This window comes from Microcaecilia unicolor, chromosome 8 (assembly GCF_901765095.1).
Source record: "Microcaecilia unicolor chromosome 8, aMicUni1.1, whole genome shotgun sequence".
NCBI lineage: Eukaryota > Metazoa > Chordata > Amphibia > Gymnophiona > Siphonopidae > Microcaecilia > Microcaecilia unicolor.
Genome location: NC_044038.1, coordinates 7,718,524 through 7,740,628, shown reverse-complemented (window position 1 = coordinate 7,740,628; position 22,105 = coordinate 7,718,524). Strand labels below are relative to the sequence as shown.

Sequence of the window (22,105 nt, the reverse complement as noted above, 5' to 3'; positions counted from 1 at the left end):
CCATTTCTATGGTAGCAAAGGTAATAAGTAGTGTTTTATTTTAATACTATTTATTACCTTTAAAAGTGGACTAACACGGCTACCACATCATCGCTCTATGGTAGCAAATCTACCACTGATTCCCTACTGCCACAGGATCAGGACATTACTTGTTAGCTTTTGTTGGTAATATATAATTTATCTTTAAAATCAAACATGGAACCAGCAGATTGGAGGGTGCCCAGTGTAATGCCAGTTTTTAGAAAGGGTTCCAGAGGTGATCTGGGAAATTATAGACCAGTGAGCCTGAAATGGTAGCGACTATTATAAAGAACAAAATTACAGAGTATATTCAAAAGCCAACATGGATTTAGTGAAGGGAAATCTTGTCTTGTTTCACCGGTCTACTACATTTCTTTGAAGAGGTGAACAAACAAGTGGATGTAGTGTATCTGGATTTTCAAAAGGCATTTGACAAACTACCTTAGGAGGTGCTGTCTTATTGTGGATTAAAAAGTGGTTAAAAGATAGAAAACGGAGAGTAGGGTTAAATGGTCAGTATTCTCAATGGAGAAGGGTAGTTAGTGGGGTTCCCCAGGGGTCTGTGGTGGGACCTCTGCTTTTTAACATATTTATAAATGATCTAGAGATGGGAGTAACTAGTGAGGTAAGTGACCCCTCCCCCCTTTTACAAAACCGTGCTAGCTGCTGCTGTGTGGCAATGCCAACAAAGCCCATTCACTTTGTAAGGGGGAGGAGGGTAAAGTTATTCAAAATTGTTAAATTGGTGGGAAAGGAGGAGAGTAGGGATATACCATTAATAGAAAAGTTGGAATAGAGTCTATCGGGGAGGTGGGATGGGTGTGGGGTTGGGTTAGGTAGGGAGGAAAAATTAAAAATTTGACGATGAGGTTAATACCTGTATATGCTTAGCTTGATATGTGTACCGACTCTAGTTCATTGTACACACTGAACATTTTGGAGGCTTTCTATGCTTAATCGTCAATAAAAATTGTTTTAAAAAAATTGTTAAATTGGATGACAATTGTATAGAATTAAATAGGACCCTGGAAGAAAAGGACGTGAAGGAGGAGCCTGGGCATTTGCTCCTCCACAAGACCTATGCAAGCCAAGTCTAATCTCTGGACTCAAACACCACAGTGAAGAACATAACCAAGGGCTACACCCCTGTATATAGCCTGTGACACTGAGCCCAGCCCAGCTCAACAACACTGGCAACTGGTACAACGTGGTCCATAGACACCCGTAGAAGCCAGACCCACCATGCCGAGGCCAGCCCAGGAGGGAAGGGCAGGAAGCTGACTCACCTCTGCTTCTCCTCCGCTCTGATCCCCTCCCCTGAGCTCTGCTGTTGTTTATCACTCAGTTTTGAATCCTCTGCACTGTCTGTGCCTGGCTGAATAGGGACCTGTGTTGTCTTTTGGTTGGACGCCTGCCAGAAACCACAGAAAAATCACCCAGTGTGTGCTTTAGTTCAGCCTGGAACGTTTGGCCCTTTGTCAAAGAAACGTTTACCTGATTTGCTTCTGTTTGTTATCTCACTGCCTGTTTATTCTGTCCAGTCCATCAACTTCCTCCACACACACCACAGCTGTCATTTTCTCTGTTTAATGTACTTGTGTACTGTGTTTTTGTCTCTCTGATGATATATGTTGTTTTTTTAGCTGCCAGGGATGGGGGGGCGGGGGGTTCCTTTCAGATCTGGGCAGGGATTACTCCTCGTGTGCGACTCTCTTTCAATTAGTCTCCTTATTTTCTCTCACTCTCTTATCTGTCTATCTATGGGGTCCTTTTACTAAGCTGCGGGGGGAAAAGGGCCCTGTGGTAGAGGTGGGGACCATTTTTCCCGTGCGCCAGGGCCAGTTTTACCGCTGTGGGTAAAAAGCCCCCCCCCCCAAATGGCCACGTGGCAAAAAAACGTACCGTGTGGCCATGCGGCGGGGAACACTTACCGCCACCCATTGAGGTGGCGGTAAGGGCTCCCACGGTAACCCGACAGTAACGGGACAGTGCATGGCGATGCCCGCTGGATTAGCGCCGCACTAGAACTTTTTTTTTTTTCCGGCGTGCCAAAAATGGCTTACACTCGAGCCGGAACTACTGCCAGTGGCCACGTTGGGCCCGCATTGGGCTTACCGACGCTTTGTAAAAGGGCGCCTGTATGTTCCATCTTTGCTTGTACCCTACGCTGTCAATTAAAATGTTCGATTACGTACTTTTCTACAAACCTCACTACTAAAAATGGTGTGAGCTAAATCCAAAATGTCTTCATATTTGTTTATTTATGTATTCCACATTCTTGATATACCATAGGGGGCCTGACATTGGCTTCAAAACAGTTTACAAATGCTTAAAAAAAAGGCAGGGGGGGGATATCTTGAGAAAAACAAAGGGGAGTCGAGAAAGGAAACTGGAAAAAAGTGCTAGAAAGTACAGAGTAGGGAACAGGGGACTAGGAGGCGGTGGAGAGAGGAGTTTATATGGTTCATTGACTCTGGTGAATTTTTTTCCATGAAAATAAACCGATGCGCTTTCCGTAAAAGGGCAAGATGCAGTTCAAGCACGTTTGCTTGATGTGTGAGGGTCCAGAGCAGTCCAGTTCACTAAGAAAGCTGGAGTTATCTGCAGGTATAAAACAAACGAGGCAGTAAAGAGAGTAGAAATAGGGACCCAGGAGAATTACCAAGATTGACACTAGCTGCGGCAGACCAGTGACTCCCACGTTTCTTGTTTTTCCTTCTCTGTTTTCCTTGGTCTCTTTCCATTTATGTTTTTCTCCCGCGCTGTTGTTAAAATTAGGGCAGAAACTGTGACACATCCTGTCCTACTTCTGGAAAGGATTGTGCAAGTCAGGATGTTTCAGACTCACACATGCTGCTAACCTGGCCTCTTTTTTTCAGTCCTTGCCTCACACACTTCCGTGACTGTTCCTAAGACGAGCAGAGCTGCATCTGCCTGCAGTCACCCTGACTTTCAGCATAGGGGGATCCTTCACATGCACATCTTCAAATGTGGTGTATATCATTCCATATAAAAAGTGTGAAGACGGGTGCTATATTGGAGAAACCAGCTACATGCTAGAAACGAGATTTAATCTACATAGACAACTTTTTTTTAATCATTTATTTATAATTTTTCATTTTACAAGGGTCACTTGCAAACAGTAATACAGAGATGATTGCACATTAGTACAATACAAGAAGAAAACAATCCCAACTAGATATATGGATTATATACAATCTTTCTTTCTTAGACCACAAAGTGAAGAAAAATAGGGAGAGTGAAATAAGACAAGGAGATCAATTAAACAGTAAACAGAACAAAGAAAACATGGTATTAACCTGATTATCCCCAGACACTACTCATCCAATTAATTATTCCACATTGATCATCTGGTTGGCTTCCTCAAGACCAAATACGGCGTATAGTCAATTCATTTCATTGAGAACATACTTATTGTCCAGGTTTTAGTTAGAAATAATACATCTGATTACATTCTCTCTCTTTTAAAAAACAGAAATTATTTAACAATACATATACTTAAGTCTCTAATTCAAATCCCACTGATTAAAGTAATCCCAGTTTTCACAGGCTTCACTCCTTTCGAAGTAATGATTAAGGAAATATTTACATAGACGACTTTTAAAACATGCCAATGCCAACCAGGATGTCACCTCTGTGGAACAGCACTTTTCAAAACCAGAACACTGCATGAATGATTTTGATGAGCAGACTTCATTGTTGATTTAATTCTTGAATTGAGAATGAATTTGACTGTTGGGCAGACTGGATGGACCGTTTAGCTCTTTATCTGCCGTCACTTACAATGTATGTTTTACGTTACTATGGGGCTCATTTTCAAAAGAGAAAAACGTCCAAAAAGTGACATAAGTCAGCACTTGGGCGTTTATCTCACAAAAACGTCTAAATCAGTATTTTCAAAACCCCTTTTTAGACTTTTTTCTCTGAAGGCCGTCAGAAGGACGTCTAAATCTCAAGGGGGCGTGTCAGGGTCATGTTCATGGCAGGACTTGGGCGTTCCTAAGACTTAGACGTCTTTCAGCCATAATGGAACAAAACAAAAACGTCCAGGACTAAAACTTAGACGTTTTGAGCTAGACCTGTTTTTATTACGAAAAAGGTGCCCCAAATGACCAGATGACCACTGGAGGGAATCAGGGATGACCTCCCCTTACTTCCCCTGTAGTCACTAACCCCCTCCCACCCCCAAAAACTATGATGAAGAACATTACTTGCCAGCCTCTATGCCAGCATCAGATGTCATACTCAGGTCCATTACAGCAACATGCAGGTCCCTGGAGTAGTCTAGTGGTGGGTGCAGTGCACTTCAGACAGGTGGACCCAAGCTCCTACCTCCCCCTACCTGTTACACTTGTGGAGGAAACTGCGAGCCCTCCAAAACTCACCAGGAACCCACTGTACCCACATATAGGTGCCCCTTCACCTGTAAGGTCTATGATAGTTGTGTTGAGAAGCACTGATCTAGAGACCTCATTTTCAAAATTTGAAAGGTATTAATCCGCAAACAAACCTTTTCTGGAGATGGGAAGGCGGTAGAACGAGAGGACATGAAATGAGATTGAAGGGGGGCAGACTCAAGAAAAATGTCAGGAAGTATTTTTTCATGGATAGAGTGGTGGATGCTTGGAATGCCCTCCCGCGGGAGGTGGTGGAGATGAAAACGGTAACGGAATTCAAACATTCGTGGGATAAACATAAAGGAATCCTGTGCAGAAGGAATGGATCCTCAGAAGCTACTACTACTACTACTACTATTTAGCATTTCTATAGCGCTACAAGGCGTACGCAGCGCTGCACAAACATAGAAGAAAGACAGTCCCTGCTCAAAGAACTTACAATCTAATAGACAAAAAATAAAGTAAGCAAAGTCAGGAAGTATTTTTTCATGGATAGAGTGGTGGATGCTTGGAATGCCCTCCCGCGGGAGGTGGTGGAGATGAAAACGGTAACGGAATTCAAACATTCGTGGGATAAACATAAAGGAATCCTGTGCAGAAGGAATGGATCCTCAGAAGCTACTACTACTACTACTACTATTTAGCATTTCTATAGCGCTACAAGGCGTACGCAGCGCTGCACAAACATAGAAGAAAGACAGTCCCTGCTCAAAGAACTTACAATCTAATAGACAAAAAATAAAGTAAGCAAATCAAATCAATTATTGTGTACAGGAAGGAGGAGGGTAGGTGGAGGCAGGTGGTTACGAGTCAAAAGCAATGTTAAAGAGGTGGGCTTTCAGTCTAGATTTAAAGGTGGCCAAGGAAGGGGCAAGACATAGGGGCTCAGGAAGTTTATTCCAGGCGTAGGGTGCAGCGAGACAGAAGGCACGAAGTCTGGAGTTGGCAGTAGTGGAGAAGGGAACAGATAAGAAAGATTTTTTCATGGAGCGGAGTGCATGGGAAGGGGTGTAGGGAAGGATGAATGTGGAGAGATACTGGGGAGCAGCAGAGTGAGTACATTTATAGGTTAGTAGAAGAAGTTTGAACAGGATGCGAAAACGGATAGGGAGCCAGTGAAGCGACTTGAGGAGAGGGGTAGTATGAGTAAAGCGACCCTGGCGGAAGACGAGATGGGCAGCAGAGTTTTGAACCGACTGGAGAGGGGAGAGGTGACTAAGTGGGAGGCCAGCAAGAAGCAGATTGCAGTAGTCTAAACGAGAGGTGACAAGGGTGTGGATGAGGGTTTTGGTAGAGTGCTCGGAAAGAAAGGGGCGGATTTTACGGATGTTGTAAAGAAAGAAACGACAGGTCTTGGCAGTCTGCTGGATGTGAGCAGAGAAGGAGAGAGAAGAGTCAAAGATGACCCCAAGGTTTCGAGCCGAGGAGACAGGGAGAATGAGAGAGCCATCAACAGAAATAGAAAACGGGGGGAATGGGGAGGTGGGTTTGGGGGGGAAAATGAGAAGCTCGGTTTTGGTCATATTTAATTTCAGGTGGCGTTGAGACATCCAGATAGCAATGTCAGACAAGCACGCTGAAACTTTGGTTTGGATGCAAGGTGAGATATCAGGGGTAGAAAGGTAGATTTGGGAGTCATCAGCATAGAGATGGTAGGAAAAGCCATGGGATGAGATTAATGAACCAAGGGAAGCTTAGCCGAAATTGGGTGGCAGAGCTGGTGGTTGGGAGGCGGGGCTAGTGCTGGGCAGACTCCTATGGTCTGTGCCCTGAAAATGGCAGAAACAAATCAAGGTAAGGTATACACATATGATTTTATCTTGTTGGGCAGACTGGATGGACCGTGCAGGTCTTTTTCTGCCGTCATCTACTATGTTACTATGTTACTACGGTTGGGGGTAGTGGGTTTGGGGTGGGTTTTGGGGGGCTCAGAACACAAGGTAAGGGAACAATGGTCAGATGTGTACCTGGGAGCAGTTTATGATGTCCACTGCAGTGCCCCCCTAGGGTGCCCTATTGCTTTCTTGGGATGCCAGTGTACTAAAAATGCTGGCTCCTCCTACATCCCAATGGCTTAATTTTTTCTGAAAATGGCCCCAAAAGAAAAACCTCCAAATCACAAAACATCCATAGTATTTTCAAAAAACAAAAGATAGACATCTATCTTTTTTGAAAATTACCGTCTTTCCTGTTTAGAATCTGGACGTTTTGTGCAAAACGTCCAAATTCTGATTTAGACGTTCTATCAAAAATGCCCCTCCAGGTATGATTGCCTCTAAGCAAAGCTCTTTCTACCTGCAGTGCACAGCGACTACTGACATTACTGTTGCTGAGAAAAGCAGGGCTGCATCTACCTGCGGTCACACCGACTGACTGCTGCTTACGCATCCTTTTCGGTAACCACACGGCAACCATGAGCTGGAGTTGTAAAGTTCAGGTTCAGTTTATATATAGATTCAGATGCTGAGATCACCTGAATATCCAGACACAGCGACTCATCGTTGTCCAGAGTCCATTCTTAAGTTTGTCTCTCTTGAACAGAAAGCCATTTTTAGCTAATGAGGAGGGTGGGTCATGTCATGCTGTCATTGTGCCGGCCGGGGTAGGGAGTGGTTTAGAGAGGGGCCAGATGAGCTGTTGCTTTTAATCTTAAAATCTTCTGTACTTAGATTCAGGCCAAGAGCGGTTCTCATAGAATAATTGTTCAGAGGCTGAGACATCTATTTTTATTTTAACATTTTTAGAAGATTGTTTCAAACGCTTTTATTATTTTTTATTTTTGTAAGTTTACTTTCTTTTATTGATTTTTCAATACAAAGGTAAAAAACAAGAGCTCGCAACCTAATGACAAGCAACAATTTACGATACAAGGCAAAACAGGAGCTCACAGTCAAGAAACAGGAAACAATTCCAAAATTAGGATAAAGAAAGGAGGGAGGGAAAAAGGAGGAGGGGAAGAGGTAAAAAAAAAAAAGGAGGATAAACAGCAGAACATGAAGCATTCATAAGCCATAAGATACACCAAGTTTAGTCATCATCACTTTACATCGTTAAAATAAGATACAAGTGGAAGCCATTTTTCCCTATACAAGGCATGTAGTAACATAGTAGATGACGGCAGAAAAAGACCTGCACGGTCCATCCAGTCTGCCCAACAAGATAAATTCATATGTGCTACTTTTTTATTTGTACTGTCCTCTTCAGTGCACAGACCGTATAATTCTGGCCAGCCCTATCCCCGCCTCCCAACCACCAACCCCGCCTCCCAACCACCAGCTCTGGCACAGACCCTATAAGTCTGCCCAGCACTATCCCCGCCTCCCAACCACCAACCCCGCCTCCCAACCACCAGCTCTGGCACAGACCCTATAAGTCTGCCCAGCACTATCCCCGCCTCCCACCCACCAGCCCCGCCTCCCACCACTGGCTCTGGCACAGACCCTATAAGTCTGCCCAGCATATCCCCGCCTCCCAACTACCAGTCCCGCCTCCCACCACCGGCTCGGGCACAGACCGTATAAGTCTGCCCAGCACTATCCCCGCCTCCCAACTACCAGCCCCTCCTCCCACCACCAGCTCTGGCACAGACTGTATAAGTCTGCCCAGCACTATCCCCGCCGCCCAACCACCAGCCCCGGCACAGACCGTATAAGTCTGCCCAGCACTAGCCCCTCCTCCCACCACCAGCTCTGGCACAGACCCTATAAGTCTTCTCAGCACTATCCCCGCCTCCCAACCACCAACCCCGCCTCCCAACCACCAGCTCTGGCACAGACCCTATAAGTCTGGCCAGCCCTATCCCCGCCTCCCAACCACCAGCTCTGGCACAGACCGTATAAGTCTGCCCAGCACTATCCCCGCCTCCCACCACTGGCTCTGGCACAGGCCCTATAAGTCTGCCCAGCATATCCCCGCCTCCCAACTACCAGTCCCGCCTCCCACCACCGGCTCGGGCACAGACCGTATAAGTCTGCCCAGCACTATCCCCGCCTCCCAACTACCAGCCCCGCCTCCCACCACCAGCCCCGGCACAGACCATATAAGTCTGCCCAGCACTATCCCCGCCTTCCAACCACCAACCCCGCCTCCCAACCACCAGCTCTGGCACAGACCGTATAAGTCTGCCCAGCACTATCCCCACCTCCCAACCACCAGCCCCGCCTCCCACCACTGGCTCTGGCACAGACCGTATAAGTCTGCCCAGCACTATCCCCGCCGCCCAACCACCAGCCCCGGCACAGACTGTATAAGTCTGCCCAGCACTAGCCCCGCCTCCCAACCACCAGCTCTGTCACCCATTCTAGGCTAAGCTCCTGAGGATCCCTTCCTTCTGCACAGGATTCCTTTATGTTTATCCCACGCAAAACAAAATTATTTCTTTGCAAGGTATGTTTCGTATTTATAAGTTTGAAACAATAAGTTCCACCATTCTTGGTAAGTGACTTTGATATAAGGACTTCCAAAGCGAAAAGATTACTTCCAGAGCTAAAGATATCATGGTGTTAACAAGGATACATTCATTGGGATTCAGTAAGCTTTTAAAGCACTGATCTTTAAGTATCACAAATTTAAAAGTTATTGAGCCAGGAAGGTGGAAAATGTCTACCAGTTGTGACCAAATTTCTTTCCAATAATTTTGAATACACACACAGTCAAATATAAGGCCAAGCACTTTTATTAACATGATTGGATTATTGCAACGCCATTTAAAATGTTTGTTTAGATTCTATGGAAATGAAATGACAAACTCACGTATTATATTTTGCACAAACATATGACAGGGTTTCTTCCTTACTTTTAAGGTTACATTAAGGGGCATAATCGAACGGAAACGTCTATCTCCATGGGCGTTTATCTCCGAGAACGGGTCCGTGAAGGGGCGGACCGAACCGCATTTTCGCAAAAAATAGACGTCCATGTTTTATTCGACAATTTATGAGCTGGGCGTTTTTGTTTTTCAGCGATAACGGAAAATGAAAGCGCCCAGCTCAAAAACGAATAACTCCAAGACATTTATTCGTGGGAGGGGCCAGGATTCGTAGTACACATGCCAGGACACCAACCGGGAACCCTAGGGGGCACTTTTACAAAAAAAAAAAAAAAAAAAAGGTAAATGAGCTCCCAGGTGCATAGCACCCTTCCCTTGTGTGTTGAGCCCCCCAAATCCCCTCAAAACCCACTGCCCACAAGTCTACACCATTATTATAGCCCTAAAGGGTGAAGGGGGGCACCTACATGTGGGTACAGTGGGTTTGGGGGGGGTTGGATGACTAATAAGCATTAAGCAGCACAATTGTAACAGGTAGGGGGGGGATGGGCCTGGGTCCACCTGCCTGAAGTCCACTGCACCCCCTAATAACTGCTCCAGTGACCTGCATACTGCTGCCAGGGAGGTGGGTATGACATTTGAGGGTGAAAATAAAAAGTTGTGAAACGGCATATTTTGTGGTGGGAGGGGGTTTGTGACCACTGGGGGAGTCAGGGGAGGTCATCCCCGATTCCCTCCAGTGGTCATTTGGTCATTTAGGGCACTTTTTGGGGCCTTATTCGTGGAAAAACAGGGTCCAGGAAAAGTGCCCTAAATTCTCGCTACAAACACATATTTTTTTTCCATTATCGGCGAAAGGCGCCCATCTCTGATCGGCCGATAACCACGCCCCAGTTCCGCCTTCACCACGCCTTCGACACGCCCCCCATCAACTTTGTCCGCATCCGCGACGGAGTGCAGTTGAAAACGTCCAAATTCGGCTTTCGATTATACCGCTTTATTCGTTTTTGTGAGATAAACGTCTATCTCCCGATTTGGGTCACAATATAGGCGTTTTTCTATTACAATTATAAGCAGGATTGGCTCCCGATACTATGATTTTCAAACTTTTACGTGCTCAGTCACCATGATTCTGCACGCGCCCAAAACATGCATCTACACAACCGCAGGCCATTTTTCAGCGCAACTTAGTGAAGGGACCCCTTGAATTGGAGAAATGACCAAGCCAGTAGAATTTAAAGGTGCCACAAGGGCAATATTGTCTGCATATAAACACACTGATTGATATTTAAAAGTCACAGCTACTAGTAAGGTGTAATTGTTGATCTCAGCTGCTACTAACTGAGCGTTGCTTTGATGTAGCAGAGTGAGAACGGCATGAAACGTGGCTGGAAGACCCTGCTGATTTCTGCTGTTCCTTCGACCACTGCTGTTCTCTCTTTTCCAGACGCTGTTGCCTGTGTTGATCCGCAGGAGTGTGTTAAAGTGTGCGGGGCTGAGGTGGGATGCTCCAACATTGCGTATCCAAAGCTTGTCATTATGCTGATGCCCAGTGGTAAGCGAAGCCTCCATGTTCATAGGGTGTTGGTGCAGTGGAACTGGTACGCAACGCAATCAAATGAGTGCCTGAGCGGGATAGGCAAGTTTGTTTCTGCACTAATAATTTCTCTGGGCCTGGGTGTGCACTCAGGCACTCTGTATTCTGGGTTGTTCCTAATTACAGTTGAAAATTACTGGTGAGTGTTTCCCTTTAAAGATTTCCAAGCAAGACACTGGAAATCCGTTGAAAGGTTAGAAATAAACCTGGCATTCTAATCCCAAAAGGCTTGGTTGGGATGGATTTGGGATTATTTTTATTATAACCCTTTTGCTGCACTGTTTTGCTTTTAAAGATCGGTTCTTTAATCTTAGCGGAGATTGGGTGGTGACGACGGTAATTGGAGAGTAAAAGCAATGCTGGGCAGACTTCTAAGGTCTGCGCCCTGATCGTGGTTGAACAGATATGGATGGGCTGGAGTGTAAATTTTAAGGGGCTTTGACATTAGCTTCAGAACTTTTAGTTCAAGAACAGTGCTGGGCAGACTTCTACGGTCTACGCCCTGATCATGACTGATATGGATGGGTTGGAGTGTAAATTTTAAGGGGTTTCGATGTTAGCTTCAGAACTTAGTACAAAAACAGTGCTGGGCAGACTTCTACGGTCTGTTCCCTGAGAAAGGCAAGGAGAAATCAAACTCAGGTATAAAGTATCACATACCATGTAAAATGAGTTTATCTCGTTGGGCAGACTGGATGGACCATACAGGTCTTTATCTGCCATCATTTACTCTGTTACTATGTTACTCTTTGGGGTTCTTCGTGGAATGTTGCTACTAATTGGGCTTCCGGAATCTTGTAACTCTTTAGGATTCCAGAATCTTCAGAACGTTTAGTACAAGAACAGTGCTGGGCAGACTTCTACGGTCTATGCCCTAATCGTGACTGAATAGATAGGGATGGGCTGGAGTGTAAATTTTAAGGGGCTTCGATGTTAGCTTCAGAACTTAGTACAAGAACAGTACTGGGCAGACTTCTACGGTCTGTGCCCTGAGAATGGCAAGGACAAATCAAACTCGGGTATAAAGTATCACATACCATGTAGAATGAGTTTATCTTGTTGGGCAGACTGGATGGACCGTTCAGGTCTCTTTATCTGCCGTCATTTACTATGTTACTCTTTGGAGTTCTACATGGACTGAATTGATAGGGATGGGCTGGAGTGTAAATTTTAAGGGGCTTCGACGTTAGCTTCAGAACTTGGTACGGGTACAGTGCTGGGCAGACTTCTGCGGTCGGACAAATCAAACTCTGGTATACATATAAAGTATCACATACCATGTAAAATGAGTTATCATGTTGGGCAGACTGGATGGACCGTTCAGGTCTTTATCTGCCGTCATTTACTGTGTTATGTTACTATGTTCCATTTTGAATGCCAAAGACATACAGTATTTCTCATTTTATTCCTGCATAAATTTGAGTTTCAGAACTGGATAATTTGACCAGGAGTGAAATTCGGGGCACTATGATAACCTAGTGTTTGGTACTCAGAACTGCGATTCTGGAGATCCAGGTCTGCTTATACCAGACACTACACACTGAGTGACTTTACACAAGTCATTTAGGGTACAATTCTGTGCCTCTGTTTTGGCACCCCGAGAACGCGTGGTGAGAGCCTATTCTATAACAGAATCTGTCCAAAGTTACGCTGTCCAGCAATTCAGTGTTACTACAGTTGCATAAATGCGACAGGGATGCGCAGAATGTATGCGCTTATGCAGCTTAGTAAAAAGGCCCCTCAATCCAGTGGCGTACCAAGGGGGGGCGGTTCGCCCCGGGTGCACGCTGCTGGGGGGGGTGCCGCGTGCCTGTCGGCTCCGCTGGTTCCTGCTCTCTCTGCCCCGGAACAGGTTACTTCCTGTTCCGGGGCAGAGGGAGCAGGGCCAGTGGAGCCAACAGGCGCGCCCTGGGGATGGGAACTGCCACTGGGCTGTTGCGGTAGCCCAGCGGTACTTCCAGTTTAGCGAGCGGTAAGCTCGCGTTGGGCTTACCACCGTTTAGTAAAAGACCCCCTTAAGCTGCTATATCCATACTGTGTCTTACTTTACACTATTTGATTATTTGCTTCACCAAAGAACAGCCCAAAGCAAATTACAATTTTAACAATTTAAAATACATATGAATAACCTTTAATAAAATCTAAACCTAAAATGATATATCTTAGTCTTGTCCTAAAAAATAACATCCCATAAACCGAGCCCTTCATGTATCCAACAGTTTTCAAATAAATACGCTTTAAGGCGTTTGCGAAAAAGTTGATGATTAGATTCTAGCCCAAAGCAAACCCAGGAGGGAGGTGGGGAGTGGGCTGAGGTTCAGGGAGGTGGGAGGTAGAAAAATCAACACGAGGGCCTAATATTCTGGAGACTCAGCTAGTCTGTCCTGCATGTTGTCGAACTGTTGAATTCCTACGTGTTGTCAGTGTATAACTGTACGTAATAAGCTGGTTTTGTGTCGTTGAACCTCAGGCCTACGGGGGTTGATGATCGCAGTGATGATGGCAGCCCTTATGTCATCTCTGACTTCCATATTCAACAGCAGCAGCACCCTCTTTACCATGGACATTTGGAGAAAGATCAGGAAGAGCGCCACGGAGCGAGAGCTGCTGCTTGTGGGGAGGTATGTATGCGACAGAACAAGAACCGCTGGCCACGGGAGTGTGGTGGACAGCAGATACCAGAATGCCACAAAGTGGGAAGTTCCTGCTTGTGGGAAGGTATGTGTGTGATTTTAAAGCTACTTTAGAGTCTAATATTACTCCAAGATATTTATACTCTAAAGAAATTGTAATTTCATTATCTGCAAAATTCACTGTACTGGGCCATTCATTGCCTAGGATTAAATTGATTATACAAAACAACATCTGCGTTTTCCCTACATTCAGTTTAAGCCTACTGGCACTAAGCCAAGATCTTAACATTTGCAAACTCATCGCTAGGAAAGACGAAGTATCAGAAACGGAACTCTTTACTGGGAAATAAAACCATTGCCATACAGTTGGTATTGAACACCCAAACATGATAGCGCTCGACAAATCGGAATCAAGTATATATTAAATAAAAGCAGAAAGAGCTGACCTCTGAGGCAATCCATGCTGAGATTTCCTCACCTATACAAACTCTAAAATAACGTTCTGTCAGAAAACAGCAGGGCCACTCAAACACTGTTCCTTGAATACCTAAAGAGTGTAACCCGTTGAGCAGAATCTCATGATGAATTGTGTCAAAGGCAGCGTGAAACATCTAAGAATATGATTAAATATTCCTCACCGCAACTAAAACCAGCATGAATGGAATCTAGTACAGAAATCAACAGCATCTCAGTTGAATGGTTAGCTCTAAAACCTTATTGAAATGCATCAATCAACTCGTTCTATTCAAGAAAATCTTGTACTTGATCTAACACAAGCATCTCTAGAAGCTTATCCCCAAGCTATTTTGGCCTTCAGGACCTTCTCTTCTGAGCCCAGGTGCTCCCCTTCAGCTCTGGCATCTGCAAAACATGTTGGGTAAGGAAGGACAAAATCCCTCCCTCCATTGACTCAATGGCATAGCCATGGTTGGGTCCACTGACTTTGGTTTCATGCCCACCGAGTAACGGCACATCCTTGTGGAAGTCAGCGGGGATCCCCAAGCCCTGCTAGCTGAAGACTTAATCTGAAGGTGCTCAGAACACCCTGCTGCCAAAATCGGGCGTCCTGTGGGATTCTGGTGTTGGCAGCTCAGGACAGTACCACTGACTGCAGGGCATAGCATCAAGGAGTGCTTTGCATCTTGGGAGGAGGTCTTCAGCTAGCAGGGTTTGGGGATCCCTGCCAGCTCAAGTATTTATATTTTGAGTTGGGGGCGGGGGAACAAGGAGATGTTAGATAGTTGGGGGGGGGGGGGGGAGAGCAGGGGCAGAGAGGACATTTTCTCATTGTTCTTCTCAATTGATTGATTCCTTAATGATTTTGATTTCATCTCGTCAACTCTTCACAATGTAATCCATAACCTGAATTGTAACAAATTGTATTTTCACTATTCATAATGTATCGTAAGCCACACTGAGCCCGCAAAAAGGTGGGAAAATATGGGATACAAATGCAATAAATAAATAAATAAATAAAAATTTTATGCCCACCCACTTTTCCTGTTGACCTACCCAAAATTTGCCTTTTGACTGTGGACATTAAGCTCTGAAGCCACTTCTCGTATCAGGTTGTTATATGGCTAAGAATTTGCACAAAAGTTTACCCATTGAAAAATGGGGGCATAAACTTCTGTGTGCGAACAATATGTTGCTTTTTAGATGTTTATTAATTTGATTATCTTCCAAAAAAAACCCCAATGCAATTTGTTAATCTCACTCAAACAACAAAATGTTTCATTGTAATGATTAAAATGGAAGAAAAGACTTCAGAAGCTCAAATGTCCGGGTTAACTTCTGACCTATGGACATATCTTTCAGCAGCGTCAGGAAATCTCTGGACAGCTTTACCACTAGTCATAAAAACCTACTACTACTACTACTACTATTTAGCATTTCTATAGCGCTACAAGGCATACGCAGCGCTGCACAAACATAGAAGAAAGACAGTCCCTGCTCAAAGAGCTTACAATCTAATAGACAAAAAATAAAGTAAGCAAATCAAATCAATTAATGTGTACAGGAAGGCGGAGAGGAGGGTAGGTGGAGGCGAGTGGTTACAAGTGGTTACGAGTCAAAAGCAATGTTAAAGAGGTGGGCTTTCAGTCTAGATTTAAAGGTGGCCAAGGATGGGGCAAGACGTAGGGGCTCAGGAAGTTTTATTTGTCAAATGCTATTTATAATATTCACAAATGTGCAGTCCTTTATCCCAAAGTCACTTCAAATATAATATTCTGTGAAAACTATACTTAGAACTGGAAAAGGTCACTGATCTTCATTTCAAAGTGGTTTATTCAAACAAGCGCTAACCGTTTCGCCAGTGCTTCTCAAGGAACGGCACCAAACGGCCTAAGGAAGTGTACGTTAAAATATAGCTGGGTGAAAAGTTTTACATAAAAAAACGTTCATAGGCTACAATACTGCATCGGTAAAATTTAACTGAAGCATAATCAGAAATAATTGATTCAGGGGCCCTTTTACTAAGGTGCGTAACATAGTAGATGACGGCAGAAAAAGAGCTGCACGGGCCATCCAGTATGCCCAACAAGATAAACTCATATGTGCTACTTTATGCGTGTACCTGACCTTGATTTGTATCTATAAACTAAAAATATCAAAAGGAAACTGGTTCCATTCATTCACTGTACTTATAAATACAGAACACAGTTATCAGTGTGCAAGTCAGAGTTCTTCGATTAAAGGAGGAAAACGCCTCAAAAACAAGCCCATGCCTGGGTGAGCACATGCCCACCCATTCTTGCCTCAGGCCCACCCAGTCAGCAGCACATGAGGCCTCACTACTCTCTTTCCCTCTTCTCCACTCGTGGCCTGGCATCTGTCCGTCTCTCTCTAGAACCCCCCCCCCCCCCCTCCAGGTCTACCTCAGAGCTGTTGCCCATCGCAATTCCTATAGGCATCCCGTGCCAGCCCTGCAGGCATCTCTCTGTCATGTCCTGCCCTCAATGATGTCACTTCTTGTTTCTTTGCTGGGGACGTGGTAGAAGAAGCCTGCAGAGCTGGCGTAGGTTGCCTATACGAATTGCGATGGGCAACAGCTCTGAGGTAGAACCGGGGGAGGAGGTTCAGAGAGAAATGGGAGATGCTGGGTCATTAAAAAAAACCCACTATATTGTCTGTATGTACAGGGGTAAGGGTAGGGGGTGGGAAGGGCCCACCCAGGTTAACTCTGGGCCCACCCAAAATGGCAGGTCTGCCTACGCCCCTGGCCCTGACCTATATTTTTGCTTTGTTTTCTTGCCTGGAGCCCCAGCAGCAAGCAGATCACTGCTATTTCCCTTCCAGAGCAGCAGAGGTGTCTGGGGCGCAGGGCCGGGCCTAGGATTTCTGGCACCCCCCTGCAGCCTATTAGTCAGCGCCCCTACCCTCCGATCCTTCCCACCCTCAGCTGAGCTTCCCCATGACAACCCTCCTCTCCCCCCCCCCCCGGCGCATGTTTAACTGTTTTACTTACTGGCAGCGAGTGGCGACGGCAGTGATGATGAAGAAAGCACTGCGGGCTCCTCCAGCTTCTCCCTTCTCTTCCGTCACACAGTGTCCCGCCCTCGCGGAAACAGGAAATACGTCATCGCAGAAGGCGGGACACGTGTGAGGGAAGGGAAGGGAGAAGCTGGAGGAGCCCGCAGTGCTTTCTTCATCATCACTGCCGTCGCCACTCGCTGCCAGTAAGTAAAACAGTTAAACATGCGCCGGGGGGGGGGGGGGGGGGAGAGAGGAGGGTTGTCATGGGGAAGCTCAGCTGAGGGCGGGAAGGATAAGAGGAAACCTCCGAGAGCTGCTTGGCTGCAGTGCCAGGCAGCCCCGCGTTTGGGGGGCGGGGGGGGGGGGGGGGGGGTAGCAGCAAGGGGAAGGTTACGGTTGGGCTGCCTCTTATACGGGGCACCAGCGCGAGGGTAAGCATGGTGCGGCGGCACCCTCCAGAGGTCGGCGCCCTCCTGCCATGCTTACCTCGCTTACTGGGTTGGCACGGCCCTGCTGGGGCGGGGGTAAAGAGATGGCGTCTCTCCAGAAATAGTTAGCTGCAGATATTTCGGGTAGTCTTCTACTGGTACGCTGAACTCCCCAGAACATATCTCTCCACAGCACTTTTGAAGAAAAAAAAAAAGCTACCTTTCTACCCTCATCTCCCCTTACATTCCCGCCTGTAACCTCCGTTCACAGGACAAATCCCTCCTCTCTGTACCCTTCTCCACCACCGCCAACTCCAGGCTCCACTCATTCTGCTCATTCTGCCTCGCCTCACCCTATGCTTGGAACAACCTTCCTGAGCCCTTATGCCAAGCCCCCTCCCTGCCCATCTTCAAGTCTTTGCTTAAAGCCCACCTCTTCAATGCTGCGTTCGGCACCTAACTCTTACCGTTCAGTAAATCCAGACTGCCCCAATTTGACCGCCCCTATCGGACTGACCGTTCACTTGTCTCTTAGATTGTAAGCTCTTTGAGCAGGGACCGTCCCTCTATGTTAAATTGTACAGCGCTGTGTAACCCTAGTAGCGCTTTAGAAATGTTAAGTAGTAGTAGTAGTAGCTCTCATACATGTAGCTTGTATGCATGTATGAGAGCCGTGTGTAGCACACGCTGTTCTGAGCATGCACATGGCAAGCCATGCTTAGCCATTGGCTATTCTGCGCATGTGCAGCTTAGAGATTGGCTTCCCCCCTACCGAGCTGCTCGCTGTTTTTGGGAGCAGCTCATTTGCATGCGATTCCCTTTGGGAATCACTTGCTCTTTTCAATTCGGTAATTTGTACCGAGGACCTCAACAAAGACGGATGTTTCCGAGGATTTCGTGCATCTGCCCCTGAATTGGAAGGGGGTATAGAATACAGGACAAGCCTTGGGGGTATCTTGAATGAAGGCCTGCTGCTTTTGTAGCACAGTAAGGACTAGTTCTGATTGAGCAGGAAGAAACATGAGCAAAGAGCTACCACATTTTCCAAAACAAACATATCAGGATTATGTCTGCAAACAGCTATTTCCAAGTATTTTCTGCAATAAAAGTTAAGAAAGAAACATACCAAGAAACAAATAAGGTGGATACCTTTTTATTGGACTAACTTAACATGTTTTAATCTAACACGTCACCAATGTCTGTGCTAAGCAGCTTCAGACTGGCGTTCCTGCCGTTGGGGGAGGTGCTATGATATCATGCCTACGATCAAGGGATAGGCAAGTCCTTCACAATCTGCCTGTCCCTTGCAATTGATGGTGTGATGATTTCCATGCAGCGGGAAGCTGCTTAGTGCAAACATTACAACCCCGCCCCCCCCCCACACACACACCGTTACCCTTTCTTTATTCCTCTCCCCTCCACTGTTCAAATGCATTTTATCAGTGATGATCTAGGTCGGCTGCCACCCGGGGCAGATCGCCGATACACCCCCCCCAGGTGCAGCATGACCACCACCCCCCCGGGTGCATTGGAGCAGCCGCGCGGAACAGGAAGTAACCTGTTCCGGGGCAGAGGGAGCAGGGAACCAGAGGAAGCCGACAGGCACGCGGCTGCTGTCAGCACCCTTCCAGCGGCGTGCACCCGGGGCGGACCGCCGCCACCACCCCGCCCTTGGTACGCCGCTGCATTTTATGATTCACTTGTAATCATTGGCTTCTTCTATTTGGTGTGAGTGTGACAAACACAGAAGAAGGACTAACCTCCGCAGTTGGAAACCCAAAGAACAAAGTCACAGCGGAGGAGACGGAAAAGGTGATACTCAAGAACTTCTACTGGACTAAAAGAGTTCAGAGCAAAAGTTTATTAACACAATGTGGACTCGACACCAGTCGTGTTTCGGCTGCTCTGGCCTGCCTCAGGTGTCCCTGGATATTTAGGTTTCAGAAAAATGCTCCTAATGAGATGCTCTCCACTGGAGGGAAAGGCAATCCACCTAGGTGGATGAACACAAACTCCCACGTAAACAAGGTTATCTAATAGGCAGTGGGAAATGGACCAATGACTCCAGTGAGACGGGACTATGGTGATAAAGAAAACAGCTTTATTCACAGACTCAACACAGTACTGTGTTTTGGCCACAGGCCTGCCTCAGGAGTCTTGAACGATCCCCGTAGCTTGAAAAGTGGAGATGCTAATGAGTAGTCTTGATAAAGACTTTGGTAAAATAATGGAGGAAGTGTTGCGTCTCTGTATAGTCTATACTCATTAGCATCTCCACTTTTCTACTAGTACTACTACTACTTAGCATTTCTATAGCGCTGCCAGGGTTACGCAGCGCTGTACAAGTTTAAACATGGGTAAGGAAAGTCCCTGCTCAAGAGAGCTTACAATCTAAAGGTAACAAACTATGTAGTCAGTGTAGGTATCATGAATGGGCAAGGTGGTTAGGCGCCAAAAGCAAGGGAGAAGAGATGGGCTTTGAGTAAGGACTTGAAGATGGGCAGGGAGGGCGCATGGCGTATGGGCTCGGGAAGTCTTTTCAAGCTACGGGGATCGTTCAAGACTCCTGAGGCAGGCCTGTGGCCGAAACACAGTACTGTGTCGAGTCTGTGAATAAAGCTGTTTCTTTTATCATCATAGTCCCGTTTCCCTGGAGTCATTGGTCCATTTCCCACTCCACTGGAGGGAACATCAACCACCAGGGGACTAAGAGAGTGACCTCCCCTGATCCCTCCAGTGGAGAGCATCTCATTAGGAGCATTTTTATGAAACCTAAATATCCAGGGACTCCTGAGGCACTGCCGATTTGAACGCAGAGTGCCTGGTGGCGGATGGAGGGGGGGGGGGCTGTCGACGGGGCTGGGGTTAGGCGGGTGGAGACTTGGGACTGCAGTGCCGGCGGCCTGCCACATGCTAATTTGGAGCTACCGCTGGCCCCAATGCGGGCGTCAACAGTAGTTCCAGCCCCAGCACTTGCCATTTCTTGTGCTGGGGAAAATAGAGGTGTAATTTTCAGCATGACGCTAACCCGGTGGTAATCGGGCAGTGCCCTGCGCTACCTGGTTACTGCTGGGTTAGTATGGGAGCCCTTACCTTCACCCTCAGTGGGTGGCGGAAAGTTCTCCCCCCTCACATGGCCACACGGTAAGAGCAATCTTATCACACGGCCACGGCTATTTTCAGCCTTTTTGTACATGCTGCGGTAAAAAGGGACGCAGCACGCGGCAAAAACTTGTTCTTAAGGTATTCTGGCCCGTTTTGTCTGAGAACCTTGAAAATCAAAGACAGAGTTTTAAATTTAACTTTCTCTAGTAATCTGAGAAGCTGGAATGCATGTCCAGGTTGTTTGCGGTTCTGTCTAGGCTGCTTTATCTCGTTATTCGGAACTTGCATAAGTACATAAGTAATGCCACACTGGGAAAAGACCAAGGGTCCATCGAGTCCAGCATCCTGTCCACGACAGCAGCCAATCCAGGCCAAGGGCACCTGGCGAGCTTCCCAAACGTACAAACATTCTATACATGTTATTCCTGGAATTGTGGATTTTTCCCAAGTCCATTTAGTGGGGAGGATTCCTCTATTGCCTTTTTCAGCAGGGCTTAAGGCAGCCCCTTCTGAATCAGTCAATTGCTGCTCCCGGTGTGGGAACCGGAGAGCAGCGTCTGGAGTCATCCTCCACACAGTCTCTAAGTCTCTGCTGCTACAGTCCCATTTCATTGACGTTCATTGACCTGATTCAGCAGCGTGAAATGTGGCGGCTCTTTTGGTGGTAATGAGATCGGCTTAGTTGTAACATGTTCGGTGGTTGCTGTCTGCCTCACTGCATCAGAACTTGTGCGTCTTTGTCAGGAATTAACCCAATTAGTCTTACAACACTCACAGCATGACTGCAACTGCAGATTATAGACCTAGCTCCACTTCTGGAGGAATTTTTATTTCCCTCTGCTACCTCATGTACACGGCGTAATAATAATGGGCCCGATATTCAAAACTATTTAACCGGCCAGGAATGGCTCCTCTCCGGTTAAATAGTGTTTTAGCACCTAACCACTAAGCACTTAACTGGTTAGCACTGAATATTGGTTTAACCGGTTAAGTTGCTGCAATGAAAAATGAAACTGGATATTCAATGTTGGTCGCCGGAAAGGGCCCGGCATTGAATATTTGAGTTTAATTCTGGTGGCGGACAGCAAAAATGCTGCTGACTGAAGATTGGGGGGGAATAATAATAATAATAATAATAATCTGAAACAAGCCATGTCGGGTTATCCCTATTATTGTAGGAGCTGCAGACAGCATTATGCTAAAGCTGGACAAATTTCTACAAAATCTTTAAATTTCAGTGCACTTACAAAAACATGTTTTGCTAGGTTCAAGGTATATTTTACGATGTGATCATGTACTACTACTACTACTATTAAACATTTCTATAGCGCTACTAGACTCACGCAGCGCTGTACAAATTAACATGAAAAGACAGTCCCTGCTCAACAGAGCTTACAATCTAAATTGGACAGACGAACAGACAGCTAGGGGTGGGGAAATTGCAGTGGTAGGGGTGATAAGTGAGGGTGTTGAGTAAGAGAGTCATGGTTAGGAGTCGAAAGCAGTAGCAAAGAGGTGGGCTTTAAGCCTAGACTTGAAGACAGCCAGAGACTGAGCCTGACGTACCGGCTCAGGGAGTCTATTCCAGGCATAGGGAGCAGCGAGATAGAAGGAACAGAGCCGGGAGTTAGCAGTGGGGGAGAAGGGGGACGACAGGA

At 46.3% G+C, this 22,105-nt stretch overlaps 1 protein-coding gene across 1 annotated transcript in view; it reads left to right on the top strand.

Moving 5' to 3' along the window:
- SLC5A10 (solute carrier family 5 member 10) overlaps nt 1-22,105 on the top strand; it is a 170,706-nt gene that overhangs the window by 117,250 nt on the left and 31,351 nt on the right. The window contains exons 10-11 of the mRNA XM_030213115.1: nt 10,655-10,762; nt 13,275-13,425. Of these exons, the coding sequence (XP_030068975.1) occupies nt 10,655-10,762; nt 13,275-13,425 (259 nt within the window). The remainder of the gene's footprint in view (nt 1-10,654; nt 10,763-13,274; nt 13,426-22,105) is intronic.